Genomic DNA, 22,521 nt, shown 5'->3' on the forward strand with positions numbered 1-22,521 from the left:
TTCGACCTTTCCTGAGATGTGTGGTTAATTGAAACTCAACCACCAAAGAACACCGGTATCCACGATCTAGTATTCAAATCCGTGTAAAAATAACTGGCTTTACTAGGACTTGAATGCTGGAACTCTCGACTTCCAAATCAGCTGATTTGGGAAGACGCATTCACCACTAGACCAACCCGGTGGTCCCATGTGAATATCTAAAGTGCCAAAGGTGTACGGTACGGTGGGTCAACAAATACGCCACTGCCACTGTTATTGTAGGTGCGATGTGCCTAACTGCACCTTCCTTCGATTAATTGCGTTAAAATAAATGACATATTTTATAAAAAGTGCAATAATTTTTAAGTTTATTATTTTAATTTATTCATACATTTGAAAATATTCAAACAGTTTTATTTTACATCTCGTTTGAGTTTAAAAAATACTTTCAATATCGGCTTGGAAACAAGTATGGATATTGTTTAGCCTGTAGATACAACTGTCGCGGAACAGAAATTAACTAAAATTTTTATGAAACTCGGTGCAGCAGTACTGTAGTTAAAAAGAATATAAAAATATTAAATGGAGACCCCTCCCACCATCACATGTTACTAAAGGTTTTCCTGTCGCACTCGAATAAAACAAAAAATTTTAAAACTAAATTAAGTTTTTTGAAAAGCTTTAAATTTAAAAAAACTTTACTACAACTAAATCTTTGCACCAATTTCAAAAACTCCTCACAAATTAGATAACTTACTCGGAAAAGGGAGTAAAATTCTGGCTACAGAGAGTTTTACTCTCAAAAGACTTACTGTTTAGGAGAAAATTAAGCAGAAAATTCAAGTAAGTTTCTTTGCCAGTTATCAGTGAAAGTAATTCACATTATGTATTAAGAGCAAAAAGTTAAGATAGAAAAACAAATAAATACATTTAAAAAAATCTCTTTAGCAAAATAATCAGGTGAGAGTTTAATTCTGATTTGATTTTGTAAGACTTTATTTACAGACACAGGAATTGATTCCCAAGCCATTTTAATTTCATTGTGTAGTTCCACTAGGTACTGGCTTTTTACTGTACACTACATTCTTGACTGTCCCCCACAAGTAATATTCTTGGGGGGTTAGGAGATTACCAAACCCGGAGATGAGCTACTGCGATTAGGTAACAGGCAGATTAGGCACAGATGTGACACCGGAAGCTCTGACAGTCAGAACATAAGATTTTTAAATCCTATATGTTGTACTTTGTGTACAGGAATACAATCAAGTGAGGACACCTGAGAATTTCAAGTTTGACTGCGTGTTAAAAAGGTAAGATTCCAACATTGTGACGAATCGTAAATAAACCTGAAATCAATAATTAAATAATTTTGGAGTCCCAAAAGTCTTGCAGGTATCATTTCTTCCCCTCAAAAACAAAAATTTCGGTAATATAAATAAAACAGTTTTTAACAAATGATATTGATATCAAAAGAAGTAAGACATTACATTTCTATTATCAAAATCTGTTATTTATTTAGAATTTTGTTTAAAAAATACATTTTAAATATATGTAATAGACAATAGATATACAATAATAGATAATAAACAATGTTTAAGCATTCTATGCAAAAAATAGAAAAATTTGTTACAACTCTCTTACCAGCCTGACTTAATTTATTAAACAACGAATAATTGTATTGTTTCTGTAAGTGTGGTAGGTATTATTCTCTGTTTAATAAATGAAATTAGTTATGTTGAAATTATGGTGGCATGGAATGTTGAAAGCCACTTTTATTAATAAGCTACTAAGTACATTCTTGCTTAAGCAGTAATGTTCATAACTATAGCGATTAATGTTTTCGACCAACGACTAATCTATAATTCTATGTAAAAGCAATTTAATAGATTGAATTTTTTATATTGTTGTAAATAATATTATAAGAATGTAAAGTAGTTGACAACTACCAATTTTCAAAAATTGGTCGACTAATACACATTTGAATGTTGTTAAAATAATCGATTAATTTTAATAGTCGACTAGCACGTACGACTAATTTTAGTCGAGCTATTCCCTTGGTTGTATGTCAGCGTGTAAGATTGTGTTTAAAGTTTTTACAGAGTGAAAAAATTGTATATTATTTACGTCCCGTAAGTATATTTATATAAATAAAATTCAAAAAATATATAATAAAAATAATAACGTGGTAATAATAATAGAAACCTAAAATTAAATGTATAGTAATAGGACTAATATTAGTATTGCTTATCCCGCGATTGTTTGCTAGCGGTTAAGATTATGCCTACAGGTTTACCAGAGTGAAAGAAGTATTTATTATTTACGTGTTGTAAGCATATTAATGTACCAAATAATAATAATATAGTAATTTCTATAGTAAATCATTTCTATACGTAACCGACTCAGGTTGGTGCTTTGGAACACTGATCAATAAATTGTCATAAATTATCTTTGATATAATAGTTAGCTCCAAGCTTTTCACTTCATCAGATGTTACATTTCAGTAATTTATCATTAACTACACTATTTAACTATTATTTAATATTAGTATTTTTATTATTATTATTTAAACCACGTGGTTTAATTAACCACGTTATTTTAGGTTCCAGTATTATAATAAAATATTATTATCATATATTTTTTTGCAGAGTATGGATGCACAAACTTGTAATTCATTTTTGGAAGAAGATCCATTATCCTTGCCTGTTAAAAAAGAAAACGTGCATGAAACAGAGCAGACAGAATATTTGTTTGTACCTCCTGCCAAGACAGATGATGAAGAAACAATATTTAAACAAGTAAGCTATTTTCTATTTTATGTTGATGTAAATTATAAATATAAGATTATTATTATTATTATTAATATTGTAAGAATTCTCAATTTTTTATTCATCATAATATATTTATTTACTGTTTATGGCCCTTATATGGTTTAGCATTCATGTCTGATATGAGATATTTTGGTTTATAATATAAAAAAAAGTTATTAACGAAGTGTAGGGAGATAAATAGCTATGATAAACAGATTGTTCTTAACATTTTAACGTAGATAAACATTTTGATGACAGTACATAACAAAGAAAGTACAGTGAGCCTCATGTTGTAAACAAAGCTGCCTAAACATTATTCTTTCTAGACCCAGATTCAACGTTGTTTACAAAAACTGTACAAAACTATCCTTGGTTTGATGAAACATGTTCAGTTACAAGAAGGTTTATTATACTTTTTGATAATCTTCATTGTAGGTCACTGCATAATTATTTTCAAACAAGACTGATTGTTTATATATGTTTCCAGCAGTGACATTATTTTATACAAAACCATTTAGATTGCGTTTAGGTGCAAACATTTTTCTATTGGTTGATAGCTAAATGCCAATAACTACAATATAGGTGTGTTCCAGTACTATCAAGTCTGATTATATACTGAATGATGCCAGTTGCAAACTTCGAGGGCAGTTCAGGAAGTAGCTTACTTTATTTAATAAAAAAAAAATAGTTATCTATTTGAAAGGGACAATCTTAAAATTTTTCTATATAGTCACTATTTAAATTGCACTTATCATAACGATGCACGAGTTTTACAAATCCTTCTGTGTAGAAATCTGCCCCCTTAGATTTTTGGCACCTATCTTGCCCAAAACTTGTGATAAGCAAGCTTCCCCAATACAATTGCTTGCAGTAGATTTTTGTGAAATTTGGGGAAATTGATGCGAGAGTTCCGTAATCAAAATGCGGCGATTTTCACGAATTTTATCGTTGATAATCATTGTCCGTTCATCAGTCACAAGACTCGGCCAACCACTGAGATCGGCCTTCTTGATAAATATTGGTGAGGCGATTTTTAAACTGAATGCACCACTGCCTCATTCCACCATCACTCATTATTCCATCTGTGAACATCTCATAAAGTTGCCGATGAATTTTAACTGGTTTGAGGTTTATTGCCAGTAAAAACCTAATCACTGAACACACTTCACAACTTGTGGGATTTTTTGCTGAAGTGCACTTTTCAATAATTCACAACAAATACAGTAGGAAAGTCATAGTCCACAAGGCTATGACAACTTGGTGCATACTAAGTGTAGAAAGGTTTTGACACCAATGGGAGCTCTATCCCCATAATCTCCATGCTAGACGCAAACGTAAGTTACTTTTTGGACCGCCCTCATTGTTACCTCCAAGCTCTTGACTTTGTCAGATGTTATATTTCAGTAATATTTCATTAACAGCACTTATTTTAAGTTCCACTATCATAATAAAATATTATTACCGTATATTTTTTTGCAGAGTATGGATGCACAAACTGGTAATTCAGTTTTGGAAGAAGTTCCATTTTCCTTGCCTATTAAAATAGAAAACACGCATGAAACAGAGCAAAAAGAATATTTGTTTGTAACTCTTTCGAAGACAAGTGATGATGGACAGACAGTATTTAAACAAGTAAGCTATTTTGTCTTTTATGTTGGTTTAAGTTATAAATATAAGACCTAGTTATTGTATGAATTCTCAACTTCTTATTCATCAGGATACATTTATTTACTGTTTATGGCACCCATATCGTTAAGTAATTATGTCAGACACAAGATATTTCGATTTATAGTATAAAAAACAGTTATTAATGGAGTATAGGGAGAGAAATAGTTATGATGAACAGATTGCCCCTAACACTTTATGGTAGATAAACATTTTGATAACAGTATGTAACAAAGAAAATACAGTTTGCTGATGCTTTATGGTATAAACAAAGCTGCCTAAATGTTATTTATTCTATACCCAGATCCAACATTGTTTATGAAAACAGTACAAAACTATCCTTGCTTTTGTGGAGCATGTTCAGTTACTATATGGTTTATTATAGTTTTTGATAATCCTCATTGTAGGTCTCTGCATTTTTGTTTTCAAACAGCATTGATGTGTTTCTTTATGTTTCCAGCAGTGACATTGTCTTATACAAAACCATTTAGATTGTGCTTAGGTGGAAACATTTTTTTTGTTGATCGATTCATAAATGCCAATGCCTACAATATAGTGTTCCAGTGTTATCAAGTCTGATCATATACTGAATGATGCGAGTTGCAAACTACGAGGGCAGTTCAGGAAGTAGCTTATGTTCTTTAATAAAAAACCAACCAAATAAAATAAAAGAAATGTTATTATCTATTTCAAAGGGATAATATTATATTTTTTTCTATGTATTCGCCATTTAAATTGAGGCACTTATCATAACGATGCACAAGTTTTACAAATCCTTCTCTGTAGAAATCTGCCCCCTTAGATTTTTGGCACCTATCTAGCCCAAAACTTGTGATAAGCAAGCTTCCCCAATACAATTGCTTGCAGTAGATTTTTGTGAAATTTGGGGAAAATGAAGGGAGAGTTCCGTAATCAAAATGCGGCGATTTTCACAAATTTTATCGTTGATTATCATTGTCCGTTCATCAGTCACAAGACTCGGCCAACCACTGAGATCGGCCTTCTTGATAAATATTGGAGCGGCGATTTTTAAACTGAATGCACCACTGCCTCATTCCACCATCACTCATTATTCCATCTCTGTACACCTCATAAAGTTGCCGATGAATTTTAACTGGTTTGAGGTTTTTTGCCAGTAAATACCTAATCACTGAACACACTTCACAACTTGTGGGAGTTTCTGCTGTAGTGCACTTTTCAATAATTCACAACAAATACTGTAGGAAAGTCATAGTCCACAAGGCTATGACAACTTGGTGCATACTAAGTGTAGAAAGGTTTTGACACCAATGGGAGCTCTATCCCCATAATCTCCATGCTAGACGCAAACGTAAGTTACTTTTTGGACCGCCCTCATTGTTACCTCCAAGCTCTTGACTTTGTCAGATGTTACATTTCAGTAATATTTCATTAACCGCACTTATTTTAAGTTCCACTATTATAATAAAATATTATTACCGTATATTTTCTTGCAGAGTATGGATGCACAACCTGGTAATTCAGTTTTGGAAGAAGTTCCATTTTCCTTGCCTATTAAAATAGAAAACACGCATGAAACAGAGCAAAAAAAATATTTGTTTGTAACTCTTTCCAAGACAAGTGATGATGGACAGACAGTATTTAAACAAGTAAGCTATTTTGTCTTTTATGTTGGTTTAAGTTATAAATGTAAGACCTAGTTATTATATGAATTTACAACTTTTTATTCATCAGGATTCATTTATTTACTGTTTACGGCACCCATATCGTTTAGTAATTGTGTCAGACACAAGATATTTTGATTTATAGTATAAAAGACAGTTAGTAATGGAGTATAGGGAGAGAAATAGTTATGATAAACAGATTGCCCCTAACACTATATAGTAGATAAACATTTTGATAACAGTATTTAACAATGGAAATACAATGTGCTGATGCCTCATGGTATAAACAAAGCTCCCTAAATGTTATTTATTCTATACCCAGATCCAACATTGTTTACGAAAAGAGTACAAAACTATCTTTGGTTTTGTGGAGCACATTCAGTTACTAAATGGTTTATTATAGTTTTTGATAATCCTCATTCTAGGTCTCTGTATTTTTCTTTTCAAACAACGTTGATATGTTTTCAGCAGTGGCATTGTCTTATACAAAACCATTTAGATTGTGCTTAGGTGGAAACATTTTTTTGTAGATCGATTTATAAATGCCAATGCCTATAATATCTTTGTATTCCATTGCTATCAAGTCTGATCATATACTGAATGATGCCACTTGCAAACCACGAGGGCAGTTCAGGAAGTAGCTTATGTTCTTTAATAAAATACCAACCAAATGAAAAAAAAAAGAAATGTTATCTATTTGAAAGGGACAATCTAACTATTTTTCTACGTAGTCGCCATTTAAATTGAGGCTTTTATTATAACAACGCATGAGCTTTCCAAATCCTTCTCAGTAGAAATCTGCTGCCTTAGATTTTTGGCACTTATCTTGCCCAAAAGTTACACCTTGATGCATACTAAGTGTAGAAATGTTTTGACGCCAAGAAGATGGCTCTATCCCTAACATCTCCTTGATAGGCTCAAATGTAAGTTACTTTCTGGATCACCATTGTAATAATGAATGGTGGAGGCCCTTTTAAACTTATGAGGCTTTTTCCCTTCCTTTACTTTGGAAATAGTACGGACTTTTTCCCCTTGAATAATTGTATAGATGTTAATAGGTTGAGAGTTAAGTTAAGAATAGCAGATAATCCAGACTGTGATGTATGATTATGAACACCCCTGTAGCACAGTAGGAATACATATATACATTCCTTTCACGTGCTGTCATCTTTTGACACCCTTAGTAACCAATATATGAAATCTATTCTGTTAGATGGTGTTTGTTAGTGATTAAGATTATGTTTACAGTTTCTACAGAGTGAGATAAGTGTGCATTATTTCCATGTTTTAAGTATATTAATATATTTAAAAATAATAATATGGTAATTTCTAAAATATCCCATTTAATCATTAATCATATTTGAGGAGCTAGGAGTTAAGTAAACCTTATGTATTTTTTTATGAAATAATGGAATCTTATCTGCTACATAGTCAGACTCGCCCTGTTAGCAAACAGGAAATTGGTCATGAACAACAGACAGATATTCAGCATGATTCTGAAAGCGAAATACGGGGGATATTCAATAAGTAAAGAGATAAATTGATGTAGAAGTGGAACAGTTTGTAGGAGGAGTTTTGTATTTTCATGACTTAAGGTTGGCATCACTGGGATGATCTGAGAACAGGTGATGGATAAAAATCATTTTGTTTATAACCTGAAAGTTGCATTTAACAATGGTGTGCTCACTTAAAGTTTCCACATTAGTTAAAGAATGTTCAGTGATCTGTTTTATGCATTCAGAAGGTGTAAGTTTTTTCTTGAATAATTTTACAGTATGGTGAAAGTTGTATGAACCGCGGATACTTTTGTAAGTGGGTAGAACAGTTAAAAACTGGTCGAACCTCAATGACTGAAGAGCAATGTCCTGGCCGGCCAGTTGAATTGTCAATTCCTTCACTTGAAACCTGCATTGATGACATTTTTCGTGAAGACTGGCATATTACAGTCGAACAAATAGAAAAAAAGTTACAGTAAGTGTTGGCACAGTTCATAATGTTTTCAGTAACAAGCTCATGTACAGCAAAACAAGTGCAAGGTGGGTCCTGAAGAAGTTAACGCAACAAGGAAACAAGACTCAAAGTGTGTGCTGATTTGAAAAAAACGTTATGAAAGGGAAGGTGATTTTTTTCTAAACAAGATTTTAACGTGTAATGAAACTTGGGTTCACAATTTTGTACCAGAGTCTAAAAAACAAAGCATGGAATGGAAGCATATCAGCTCACTTGTCCAAAAGAAATTCAAAATGCAAGCATCAGTGGGAAAAGTCATATTGACCGTCTTTTGGCATGCGCAAGCCGTCTTATGTGATTATTTGCAAAATAAGCGTACAATAAACAGTACAATACTCAGACACGCTGATGAAAAATGTAAAGCCAACAATGAGAGAAAACATCGCAGATCTCAAAGAAAAGGCGAATATTGGTACACGACAATGCTCGACGTCACACCGCATAGCTGACCCAAGAAACCATTGGAAAGATGGGTCGGGAAATACTAACACATCCTTCCTATAGTCCTGTCTTGACTTGGATTTTCATTTGTTTGTTACTCTCAAGGAGGAAAAACATTCACTATCAATGATGAGGAAACATCAAAGTCTATATACCCAGTGAATATGTTTCTTTTGCCAAAAATTGTATCTTTTTAGGTAATAAAAAGCAATGACCTCTACTGGTATTGCCCAATCATGTGTATTTTTTGAGATTTAGAAACTCATTGATCATTTTGCCTCTGGTTTTCATGTGGTGTTTGTTACAAACATAGACTATTTTTATAGTAACTCATTTCCATATATAACTGACACAGGCTGCTGCTTTGGAACACACTTTGATCCATAACATGTCTTAAATTATCTTTGACATTATAGGAGGGCTGTCCAGAAAGTAACTTACGTTTTGAAATAAAAAACCAACCAAGTAAAAAAAAAATTTATTATATACATTTTAAAGGAACAATCTTCAATCTTAAACTGTTTTTCTACATAGTAGCCATTTAAATTGAGGCACTTAATTAAAGTGCATCTCAATTGCACAAGCAATTCCTTTGCATCTTTTTCAAAGCGCTTTGTTGCATTGCGAGCCAGGTCTTCATCGCTGGATAGATGTGGTAATCGCCCAGTGCCAGATCCAGACTGTACTGTGGGTGATCAAACACCACCCCTCGAAAACCATCCAAGAGGTATCTGGTACAATTAGTCGTGTGTGGATGTGCGTTGTGAATAAACATCACTATGAGCTCAGTTTTCCTGATGCTTGTTTTGCATCGCTCTCCATAGATTTATCAATGTCTCACAATATCTTTCTGAGTTAATTGTGTTGCCATTTTCAAGGAAATCAACGGAAGCACTCCCTCAGCGGCCCAAAACATAGTTGCCATAATCTTTATGGCTGTCAATGGTTGAAAACATTTTACTGGTTTTCTGGGAGAACCAGTGTGACCCCATTCTATGGGCTGTCTTTTTGTTTCACAGTTGACATGCTTTACCCATGTCTCATTTTCTGTTACGACACGATGAAGCAGTGGATTACCATCCTCGCTGTAGGCTTCGAGGTAATTCAGCGATGCAGCAAGAAGCTAATTTGTTTGGTCTTTCAAGATTTTTGGCACCCATCTTGCACGTAACTTGTGGTAGCCAAGCTTCCCTGTTACAACTTCTTGCAGTAAACTTCGTGAAATTTGGGGGAAATGAGCAATAGTTTCGTAATCATAAAATAGTGATTTTCATGAGTTTTATAGTTGATTTTAATTGTTATTTTATCAGCCAAAAGGCTAGGCCGACCACTGCGGTTCTTATCATGAACATTGGTGTGAGCATTTTTAAACTGAATGTACCACTGCCTCACTCCACTGTTACTCATTATTCCATCTCCATACACCTTACAAAGTTACTGATGAATTTCAATTGCTTTGAGGTTTTTTGCCAGTAAAATCCTGATAACTGAACGCACCTCACACTCGCAGTATTTTCTATTGAAAAGTACATTTTAATAATTTACAATAAAAAAAGTAGAAAAATCACAGTTCACATGCTACGACATCTTGATGCGTTCTTGATGAGTATAAAAATGTTTTGACGAAAGGATGGTAGCTCTGCCCTTATAGTTAGCTCCATGCTCTTGACTTTATCAGATGTTACATTTCAGTAATATTTAATTAACCACACTTATTTTAAGTCCCACTATTATAAAACAATATTATTATTACTTTATATTTTTTGCAGAATATTGATGGACAGACTGGTAATTCATTTTTGGAAGAAGATCCATTATCCTTGCTCGTTAAAAAAGAAAACATGCATGAAACAGAGCAAAAAGACTATTTGTTTGTACCTCTTGCAAAGACAGATGATGAGCCGACAATATTTAAACATGTAAGCTATTTTCTATTTTCTCTTGGTTTATGTTATAATTATAAGATCTAGTTGTTGTAAGAATTCTCAATTTTTCTATTCATCAGGATACTTTTATGTAGTGTTTATGGCCCACATATCATGTAGCATTCTTGTCTGACATGAGATATTTTATTTATAACATAAACAATATATTATATGGAGTATTGGGAGGTAAATAGCTATGATGAACAGATTGCCCCTAACACTTTATGGTAGGTAAACATTTTTTACAACAGTACATAACAAAAAAAATACAGTGAGAGATGCCTCATGGTATAAACAAAGCTGCCTAAACAATATTCATTTTATACCCAGATTCAAAATTGTTTAAATTGTACAAAGATAGTAAAACAGCAAATATAGATGTTTTTGGGCTCTTGGATTGTGTATAGCATCGCAATAAATGAATGAATGCAGGCCATGTTAAAGTTATGAGGCTTTTTCATTGCTTTCAGGCTGAGAACTACAGACTTTTTCCCCTTAAATAATAGTTTTAATAGGTTGATAGATACAAAAACATAAAAGAAGTGTAGAAGAAAATAGACCGGATTCAGATAGACCGGTGTTATTACAATTCAGTGTTATTCATTTTTTAATTGATGTCCACAATGTTGAACTATTTTTTGCATGCCATAAAGGATGTGTTATATCTTTTTTCTTAAGGCTAAGGAACATCCTTGTCGGACTCCCTTTTTTATTACGGTTTTTTTCTTATGTTCTTCAATTATTACTGTTGCTGTTTGGTTCCTATAAATGTTAGCAATTAAACTTGTATCTCTGTATTTGAACCCTAATTTATTTAAATGCTGAACATTTTATTCCAGTGTACGTTATCGAATGTCTTTTCCAGGTATATAAATTCCAAGTATGTTGGTTTGTTTTTCTTTAATCTTCCTTCTACTATTAATCTGAGCTCTAAAATTGTTTCCCTTGTCCCTATACTTTACCTGAAACCAAATTGATCCTTTCCTAATACTTCTATTCTTCTTTCAATTCTTCTATACAGAATTCTAGTTAAGATTTTTGATACATGAGTAGTTAAGCTAATTGCTCTGTATAATTCACATTTATCTGCTCCTGCTTTCTTAGGTATCCTGACTATAACACTCTTTTTGAAGTCTGACGGAACTTCCCGTTTTTTGTAAATATTACACACCAGCTTGTATAATTATCCATTTCTTCCTCACCTGCATGCGCAGTAATTCTGCAGTTATTCAGTCTATTCCAGGAGCCTTTCTGTCATTCAGATCTTTTAATGCGCTCTTAAATTCAGATTGTTTATCCCCTTTCATCCTCTTCGACTTTCTCTTCTTCCTCTAAAACACCATTTTCGATTTCATCTCTTCTGTATAATTCTTCAATATATTCCACTCACCTATCGACTTTTCCTTTCATACTGTAAATCGGTGTACCATTTTTGTTTAACATATTATTAGATTTTAATTTATGTACCCCAAAATTTCTTGTTCATTACGAAAACCGTTCCTGCCTGCACATTATTTGAAGCTCAGTTGATGATTGTAAAATCTCTAACCAAAAGTCGTTTTCTTGTTCCCTAGAATAACTATAGCTGGAATTACTATATCAGAAAATCGTAGCATCATTATCTTTTCACCTTGCACTGTTACTCTAGATCTAAATTGTTCTTTAACATCATTAACTGCTGGTTCTATACAAAAATTATAAGGTAACAGGGATAGGGAACATCCTTGTCTGACTTGTATTTACTACTCCTTCTTTCTTATGCTCTTCGATTAATAATATTGCAGTTTGGTTTTCCTGTATAAATGTTATCAAATAATTTTCTATCTCTAAACTTGAATCCTAAATGTTTTAAAATGCTGTTCATTTTATTTCAGACTAAGTTATCAAATGTATTTTCTAAATCTACAAATGCAGAGTACATTGGTTTGTTTTTCTTTAATCTTTTTTCTATTATTAATCTGAGTGCTAAAATTGCTTCTCTCCCTTGTCCCTATAGTTTTCCTGAAATTTTCTGAAAACCTCCTGAGACGTCTTGGTCTTCTCGTAACACATTCTTCCACTCTCCTCTCACTTCTATATAGAATTCTATTTATGATTTTTGATGTGTGAGTAGTTAAGCTAATTGGTCTGTATTCTTCACATTTATGTGCTTGTGGTTTCTTTGGTGTCATGACAATAACACTCTTTTTGAAATCTGACGGAACTTCCTCTTTTTCATAAATATCACACACGTTTTTATGATCTATCTATTTGCTTCCTCACCTGCACTGCACAGTAATTCTGCAGGTATTCCGGCTATCCCAGGAGCCTTTCTGCGATTCATATCTTTTAATGCTCTCTTAAATTCAGATCTCCCCGTTCATCCTCTTTGACTTCCTCTTCTTCCTTGTTATCACCATTTTCTAATTCATTTCCTCTATATAACTCTTCAATATATTTATTCCACCCACCTATTGACTTTTCCTTTCATCTTTGTTTAACAAACTATTAGATTTTAATTTATGTACCACAAAATTTTCCTTAACTTTTCTGTATGCTCATCTATTTTACCACAATTATCAGTTCTCTTTCTACTTCTGAACATTTTTCTTTAATCCAGTCTTCTTTCGTTAGTTTGCACTTCCTGTTAATAGTATTCTTTGCTTAACAATGATATAATCTATCTGATAGCTTGCAGTATCTGATCACTCGTGGAAACAGCCTGGAGGCTTTTTCTAATAGTATATTCTTCTATTATAATTATTAAACTGGGTGTTGGCAATTACTAAATTTTTCTTCACGCAAAACTCAATAACTCAGTCCCTTTCATTCATTTTGCCCAGCCCATATCCACCCACAATATTAGGTCAATCAAATTAAATTTTAAGGGCCAAAATTAACTTCCATTAGGTAAGACATGTGAAAAATAGGAAAACCTGTAGAAATGAATGAACTACTTTTCCAACCTCTTGTTCTTCAAAATCATTTTCAAAATAGCATTCAAAGTTGGAGAAAAACAATTTTTTCTGTTTTAAAGAAAAACTAGACGTTTTGCAAAAAAGAGTTTTCAGTTCACAGACTAGCTGAGAACACCAAGCCAAAGTCTATCGTCCCCACATTAAATTCGGTACATTGATGTGCCGAATTTAATGAATATTGTACAGTGTTCAACATGATTTTGCTTACAGTGAAGAAAATGATCGTTTTGGAATAATTTTTATATTAAAGTACAAGTATTGGAGTACAACGTGTGTATGTTTATCTGCACGTACTACTGACTAAACCAACACTCCTGGGTGCCCACAGGTGGACCCAGAGGTGGAGTCCCCCCCCAACCTCATCGCACCCAGGAGAACCCTACAAGCTCAGGAAGCTCCCTAGGCACTCAGCTGGGGGCCTGTCTGTCCCCGTGCCTTCCATCACCTCACTCTGTGTGTTTCATCCTAGCTATTCAAGTCCTTCAACACTGCTCTAGGGAAATTAGTAATTGTGTTCTAAACTTCCTTAGCATGTGTTCCAAAATGTACCGGGCAAAATCTATCCAGACGCCCAACGCCGGGCTAGATTCAACTCGCTGTCCTTCCAGTGTAAGGATCAACCTCTTGGCCACAGTTATAGCCACGACCTCTGTTTTCTCCGAAGACATCCGCAGTTCAACCCCGCTCATCCAGTCTTTAATGATACCATATACGATGGTAACTTTTCCAGTCGCCTCTCTCTTCATAGCCGCATCAACCACAATCACGAGGTCGTCAGCTAACCCCATCAGGGTGACCTGGCAGCATTGGGAAGTGGAATACCTTATCATATGCAATATTCCATAGGGTCGGTCCATGTACCGAGCCCTGAGGGACCCGCCCCTTTTTAGAGCATCCTCTATTAGTTTCCCCTCCACCTCGTAGATCAGTCTGCAACCAGACAAATAAGACTGCATCGGCCAATAAGATAATTCGGTACTGAGTTCTACCAAGGCACAGAGAATAGCAGCGTGTGTAATGCTATTAAAAGCATTCTGCACATCGACAGTTACTAGAACACACACACACATCCTTCTTGCGGCCTGTTCCCCACGCTCTCGAATAATGCTGTTCGCCATCTGGCTAACAGCAGAGACAGCATCAAGGGATTGACCTACCCCAGCGGAACACAAACTGGCTTGCAGAGAGGCCGTCCTCAGCCCCAGCCAGTCTTCGCACCAGCATTCGCTCGAAAAATTTAGCCAGTGCATCGATCATAGCCAGAGGCCTATATGATGAAGTGTTTCCTTGTAATACGCATTATACACTTCTCTTAGGGACACCAGGCGCCCAAGCCTTCTCTTGTCCCAATGGCACTTCTTCCGCCCACCAATACACAGCTTGTGGCGGAGTGTCCCATTACAGGCGTTAGTGAGGGACTCAACAAGACAGGCCATCTTCTCCTCGGCTTTCGGGAGTCAAACAACTCCCCGAAGATCGATCACCCCAGCAAATGCCTCTGCATCCTTATTTCTGGTACTCCAGCTCATTGTCGCAGATCATCGTACTCGTCACATATCAATCTCCGCAATCACCGTAATAACAGCCCATTGATCACTAGCCGTGAATACTTCCCATACCTTCCACTTCGGAACCCTGCTAGCTAGATCAGGTGTAGCAAATGTGAGGTCCACCACAGATCCTGACTCTCCTCTCCTGAGGCTGTATGTCCCCTCGCAGTTATTAGACAAACTAACTCAAGCGCCGCCACCGCATCGTTCAGGGTGGTGCCACGGGCGTTGGTTTTCGTTGAAACCCAGGAGGCCGACCAGTCGTTAAAATCTCCCGCCAGCAGTGCAGGACGACAACAAACCACATCTCAAAAAATCAAGAACACCAGTATCTCTCCAGAATGATGTTGGACCCTCTCCTAGTTTTCTTTGTTGTCCTTCTTCTTTTTAGGGCATGCAGTGCTATCTGTCCTGTACCCCTCTCCAACACAGTTGAAACATCAAGCCACCCTGTCTGTGTCCTCACAGTTCCTCGCAAGGTGGCAAGTCTCCAGGCATCTATATCACTGTTGTGGGAGCTCGATGTATTTCCACTCTGTAAGAGACTCTCTCAGCCCAATATTGACCCATCTCTGCAGAGCAACAGCTGCGACGATGGTCGCCGGATGCCGCCACGCCGGTCTCCCCATTTCCCAGCCTGACTGCCTATCCATAGATGATCTGACAATACCTACCCAGTGACCGCAACCAGCGCCTTGAAATTCTCACCCTGTTGGATGCCTTTCTCCAAATCATGAATCCGGAGAACGGCCATCCTCGTTTTCTTAATGATAGACCCAACCTTTAAGATTGAAATCAGATTTTGCCTTAGAGTGCCAGACTTCTCTATCCACCTTAACTTTAATTTCCATTCTGTCGTCTGCCTTCCTTACAGAAGGAATCACAGAAGTCGGCGGCATCATAATGTCTTTCCTGACCTACTTAATCCGGTCTGCATAGGTAGCCGCAGACTTTACTTTGATCATTCTCCCCTTTTTTCCTCTACTGGTTCATCTCGCCTCCAAGCAGAAGGGAGACTTCCAGTCAGAGCGATTATGTGACATCTATAGCCAGTCGACCTACACTCACACCCTAAAATCTTGCACGCATATACGGCAGTATCCTGCAAGTTGATGTCTGCCTGGAGAGGCCCAAGGTCAACAGTTCTTCTTGATTCTGGCGAATACATGTACTAGGCCCAACTCAAGGTCACTTCCATCATCAGAATCAACACATGCAGTATGAAACATGTTGGAGACCGATGTTTCATCTGTTTCTGTGTCTCCCAACACGTCTTACCTCCAACATAGCCAGCACTACATTTCCAGCCCTAATGGGAGACTTACTAAGGAGCCAGGCCACCTGCGGGTGCCTGGTGGCCAGGGAATCCATTACCTTACTTTCTGCCAGAGCATTTATGTCGATAACTGCAACCATATTTAGGGCCCTGTGTCTCCGATCCAGAGTTCCTACCTGTGTGTTCCTGAAGGCCTTCTTAGGCCGTCCTTAATAAACTCAGTAACCTAGGGTGCAGGCACCCTGTTATCCAGTGCATTCATAATCGGACACCGAGTAACAACAAGCCTTTGAGGGGCCGCATCCGATGTGATTCTCTTTGTAGTGTCAACAGTGATATCATTTGCCGTTTTTCTAAGATCTGACAACATTTAGACAAGTAAGATATTTTCATTTACTATTTAATGGCGTAAATAATATGTGGCAATTCTTGTTTAACATTAGATACTTTGATTAAAAAGAATGATGAAAACAGTATGTGGAGGATTGTAGCTGTCATGATACTAGTTATAAGTCACTTTTGAAAACTCATGGCTTTTGAAAAAGAATAAACATTCCGTGCCAGGTTTTATAAAAGGTTTCTTGGTTCTTTCTTCGTAGTCCCAAAATATAGTGTTGTTCATCCCACAACAAACCTACTGAAATGCAGCTGATAGATTCTTGCAAGTGAATATATAATCTATTCACAGAATCCAGCTATTGATGAAAATTGTTGTCCTTACAAAAAACTACTTCGATGTATCTCTTATGGTGCTGTATATGTGTCACAGCCATAACAAATTGTTTACCTCCCAACAGACAGTTTGTTTCATTATTGCTGTTGAAACATCCATGAAACACAGAAATAAATAAATGTAAGAAATATTATACTTCTTTATGCCAATCCTATTGGTCTTTGATAAGAGCCATGAGGCTACTTTTCCAGGATCTATACTTCATGTGTAGTTTGTAGTGTGAAATTTATGAGATTTCTGAGGGTTCCTAAGAATTTTTGATCTGGTTTTATGCCATTTCTCTAAGGTTTTCATTACTGATTGATTAGAATCTTTTTTTCATGTACATTGAATTATAACCGGTAATTATAATAAAACGACTATTCAGTATCGTAATATAGGAATTGCATAATATAAATCTGAAAATTATTGGATTGTATTGAAATGTCGCTACTTTTAAGGAAAACAAAATTTGACTTTTTGAAGCTGTAGAACGCATCAGCTTTCACAAAATAAGGGAAACTTCTTAGAGTTTCCTTTCACAGAAATTTTAATTCATATTTAAATGGCAGTTTCAATTAAATTTGTGCTTTAATTGTTGGCAGTCCATAAATATTCTATAGAAACTGTTGAAACCATTCCCAGTATTGAATTCACTTTCCACAGTCTCTGGACAATAAATTTTGAATCGCTTTATATGGGATGAAACGGAGCTTCTTATAAATTGCCTTGTTGAAGTTGTTTTTTGTGTTGAGCTAACCTTTGCACAGGTTTGTTGAAACTACTTCATATAGTTGATATGTTTTAGTTTTTTCTTCAAATACTGATGGTCTATCACTTCACTCATATATCTTTATTGATCCAATCTTCCAAAAGTCTTCAATTAGTGTTCTTACACTATATCGATTAGGAACCGGTGTACCTGGAAGTCTAATAAAATACTATTCTTTCACTGTCTGATACTCTCCATGCTTATGAAGATGGATTAAATGAGAACTTTTCACTGTTCTGTGTGCACATGGAAAGACAGCCTCAGTCATTCAAAGACAATGAACAAACAGTGACAACAAAGAATCACATTTTCTTATGTTAAGACACATCTTGTCTCAACATTGTGATTGGCTCATGGAAGCTAACTGCACGCAATACAGGATACCAACCTTTGTGAAAGCATTACTCATAGTGCATAGAATAAAATTTCTTCAGCCTATAATCATGTTTATATAGGTGCGCAGTTACTTTTTGAATGCACTGGTTTATAAACACCCTGTTAGAGCTCATGCTTAGAATGATACATTTTCAGGTTAGATGGTAGCAATGAATTTACACTGACAAAATGTGATATTGCTAGATATTTTGTCTACAAAGATGCTAATCATATCACCAAAATAGCTGTCAAAGAAATGTCTGTGACTTTGTGTGAGCTATAGACTAAGAAAAATTCTTCGTCCTTTAAAAATTTACTATAAAACTTAATCATCAATTCAGTGATTGGTTTGCCCTATTAACCAATTTTAGGGAACTTAGCAGTGAAATTTATAGAATTTATTTATGCTTTCATTACTACAAATTTGGTCGATATTGACTGATGAAGAAAAATAAGTAACTTCATAAACAAGTAATGTTCTCCAAATCATTTCTTATAAAATTTCCATATCAGGTGTTAAATACATGCCAATTTGCTGCTGTTGTACTATTTTATCACGTTGTTTAGCCAAAACTGTGCAGGAATTTTTTTGCCAAACCCTGACACAATGAACTGCAGCGTTGATGGAAACACAAATCCACAGATGAATCGAAATGATGTTCAGTAGGTAACACCAAATGTTTATTGATAATGCTGCATGTTAATTAATTTTTTTATGTTTGAAACGATCTAAATCTTATTACTCATAGTAGTGTTCTCTTGAAATCAGAAAAACAGTTTAAAATTTTTAAATAAGACATCTAAAAGTAAAGTTTTTTATTTTTACCAAACGCTCAGCAATTATCATAAGTTTTTTTTTCTATTCTGTCACGAAATTAAGTTTAAACCTGGAACCAAAATTTATCAAAAAAGAAATAATTTATAAATTATGCCTCAGTAGGTTATAAATTGCATTACATACTTCTGGTATGAATTTGAATATATGTGATTTAGAAACAAAACATTTCTCAAGAAACATGTAGCTCACTCCTGTTGATAAATACTAAACAATTATTTTAAGTTTCATTGCAGCTGACATTGCTTTTCTTATGTCACCCATTTTTTGTGTATCAGAATTGATTAAAAATTTATATATTTTTGATCTTCAGTATATTATTCTTTCATTATTAACTTGGCTAAATTCTTAATTCTTTTTTTTTATAATTTTCTTTTTTTTATTTGTCATTATAAAATTGTCTGTTGTCAGACTAGTTTTAGTTCTATACTATGTAGCACACAGTTTACGGATTATGTTACATTTTGTTAATTATTTTTTAACTGCATTTACTAAAGAAATTTTTATTTTTGCTCCGTACAAACAAACATATTGTGCTTGGTTAAATATGAAGATGAGATATTTATTATTAGAGTATAAGTTGTCAATTTGTAGTTGGAATTGTTAAAATTAACAAAGTTTTGTGATTGATTTTTTAATTAAAAATTATTGTAATTTTTTTAGGATAATGAAAAAACTATTGGTGATGTGGAGGAAAGAAGTACTGAAAGTATTTTACTGACATCAAAATGTGTGGTTTGCAATAAAATAAAAAATAACTGTACATGTGATAATGTTGTTGGTAAAGAATATGATCATTTAAACAGTTTTGCTTTTAAAGAAAAATGCTTGCAAATTACTAATAAAACAGATGAAGAAATGAAAATCATAACTTCTCATCATCCTATTCACAGATGTACTTTTTGTCAGGAGTCTTTCACTCGAAGAAGTACCTTAGAGTCACACTTATCTATTCATGTTGTCAAAAAAAACTTAACACGTAATTTTTGTAAAAAAACTTCTTACAAAAGCAGTAATTTAAAGACACATCTCTCTATTCATACTGGTGAGAAGAAATTCACTTGTGATTTTTGTAAGAAAACATTTCGTCTAAAATGTAATTTAAAAACACATCTCGCTATTCATACTGGTGAGAAGAAATTCACTTGTGATTTTTGTAAGAAAACATTTCGTCTAAAATGTAATTTAAAAACACATATCTCTATCCATACTGGTGAGAAAAAATTCCCTTGTAATTTTTGTAAAAAAACATTTACTCACCTCAGTACTTTAAAAATACATCTCGCTATTCATACTGGTGAGAAGAAATTCACTTGTAATTTTTGTAAAAAAACATTTAATCAAAGCGGTAGTTTAAAAAGACATCTCGCTATTCATACTGGTGAGAAGAAATTTACTTGTGATTTTTGTAAGATAACATTTCGTCTAAAATGTAATTTACAAACACATCTCGCTATTCATACTGGTGAGAAAAAATACACTTGTAATTTTTGTAAAAAAACATTTAATCAAATCAGTAATTTAAAAAGACATCTCACTATTCATACTGGTGAGAAAAAATTCACTTGTAATTTTTGTAAAAAAACATTTAATCTCAGCAGTAACTTAAAAACACATCTCGCTATTCATACTGGTGAGAAGAAATACACTTGTAATTTTTGTAAAAAAACATTTACTCGCCTCAGTACTTTAAAAACACATCTCACTATTCATACTGGTGAGAAGAAATACACTTGTAATTTTTGTAAAAAAACATTTAATCAAAGCGGTTGTTTAAAAAGACATCTCACTATTCATACTGGTGAGAAAAAATTCACTTGTAATTTTTGTAAAAAAACATTTAATCACAGCAGTAACTTAAAAACACATCTCGCTATTCATACTGGTGAGAAGAAATTCACTTGTAATTTTTGTAAAAAAACATTTAATCAAAGCTGTAATTTAAAAAGACATCTCGCTATTCATACTGGTGAGAAGAAATTCACTTGTAATTTTTGTAAAAAAACATTTTCTCGCCTCAGTACTTTAAAAACACATCTCGCTATTCATACTGGTGAGAAGAAATTCACTTGTAATTTTTGTAAAAAAACATTTAATCAAAGCAGTACTTTAAAAACACATATCGCTATTCATACTGGTGAGAAAAATGTTGCATGTAATTTTATCTAAAAAGTTTACATGCAAGTCAAATTAAGTTGACAGAGTGATATAAATTTTCTTTATTTGTAGTTTGTTGCTTTTTTTTTACATTATTGTATACACTATTCAAAACAAATTAATTTATAAACAAGATCATTCAGAATCATTTATCATTTATGTAATGTATGTACAATTCATTAATAAAGTTTTGTAGTAGCTTATATTTTACATGATTAATATTTACTTTATATCAGGTTGTCTAAAAAGTATTGAGCCTTTGGAGGCCAAAATTGAGGATACATGTATTGCTATTGAAAAATAACATTTTGAGACCACGTGCACAATTTTTTTCGATTACTTTCTGCCATTTTTCCATCAACACCATATACCCTGAGCTATAAACGTCTGTGGTTTCTGTTCATAAAACACACGGTTTTCACAGGCCTTCTTTAAAACTAATTTAACACCGTTCAGGGAGTTGTTGCATAGATTGAAACAATGATATGCTGATTGTGCTAGGTCTAGGCTATTTAATGAATGCATCAAACCTCTCAGTCAAGTTATCTTAGTTGCTGACTGGTCGTTAAAGATGTATGCAGTCTGGCAGTATGCATTTTGGCAGTCTGGCGTGGTGTATGGCATCCTTTCTGTTGACCAATTTAGGTTGCTTCTTTTGTATTGCTCGCACCTAGCTTTGCATGATTGCACCAAACGAGCTAATTGTCGACAGTACATGCCTGAATCTATCATAGTTTGTCAGATCATGTGCCACCCAAACGTCTAGCTTGTTTTGTAGCTAGCTTTCTCCGATGGTTTAACAATGTTTGGTGATGGGTATTAGGTCACTAGCAATGTCATGTAGGTTTGCATGCTTAGACTTAGCCAAAATATCATTCACTTTCTCTGTTTTGGTCATCCACTGCTAGCAGCATCTTGGACATCAGAATTCCCAAAACAAAAACGACTGAACAATCTTTTGGCTGTTGCACAGCCAGTTCAAAAACAAAGATTATTCAGTTGTTGCTAATATTCCAAGTATTCAGTATGTTGATAACACAGATAATTATATTAATATATTTATTAATTGTAGAAAAAATGTATCGATTAAACATTATCCTCTACCATTATTGCAAAATTATGAATATAAAAACATATTTATTTATATATACAATATAAACAATTTATTTATTCGGTGTACTAATATTGGGTTACTGTTTTCATAACTCCTGTATTTTTGTTATAATTAGATTAATCTAATGTCTAGTCTGATGTTAAGTTACTTACAACCGCGATAAATTATGTTGATAATTTATTTAATTAAAGTTGTTTTTTATTTTATTATCTTGATAATTTATTATATTATTTTTAAAAAAAAATTCAGATATAATTTTAAATAAAGAAAAAAATTTTAAAAGATTATATAACAAGTTATCAT

The 22,521-nt window shown here is 34.1% G+C and overlaps 1 protein-coding gene across 1 annotated transcript; it reads left to right on the top strand.

The window, feature by feature from the left end:
• The first annotated feature begins 2,050 nt into the window (after positions 1–2,050).
• Positions 2,051–22,190, top strand: LOC142332768 (uncharacterized). Its single transcript, XM_075379384.1, has 5 exons — positions 2,051–2,108; positions 5,927–6,079; positions 10,315–10,464; positions 19,611–20,132; positions 20,262–22,190. The coding sequence occupies exons 2-5, from the start codon at positions 5,930–5,932 to the stop codon at positions 21,114–21,116; spliced, it is 1,677 nt and encodes a 558-aa protein (XP_075235499.1). The 5' UTR covers positions 2,051–2,108; positions 5,927–5,929; the 3' UTR covers positions 21,117–22,190.
• Positions 22,191–22,521: the final 331 nt, after the last annotated feature.

Source organism: Lycorma delicatula, chromosome 12, assembly GCF_047948215.1.
Source record: "Lycorma delicatula isolate Av1 chromosome 12, ASM4794821v1, whole genome shotgun sequence".
In the NCBI taxonomy this organism is placed as follows: Eukaryota; Metazoa; Arthropoda; class Insecta; order Hemiptera; family Fulgoridae; genus Lycorma; species Lycorma delicatula.

Coding starts and splice junctions, on each gene's coding strand:
- LOC142332768 (XM_075379384.1), top strand. CDS start 5,930: ATGGATGCACAACCTGGTAATTCAGTTTTGGAAGAAGTTCCATTTTCC. Junction 10,465..19,610: donor AGCCGACAATATTTAAACAT/GTAAGCTATTTT, acceptor TAATTTTTTTAG/GATAATGAAAAAACTATTGG. Junction 20,133..20,261: donor CATTTCGTCTAAAATGTAAT/TTAAAAACACAT, acceptor AAGAAATTCACT/TGTAATTTTTGTAAAAAAAC.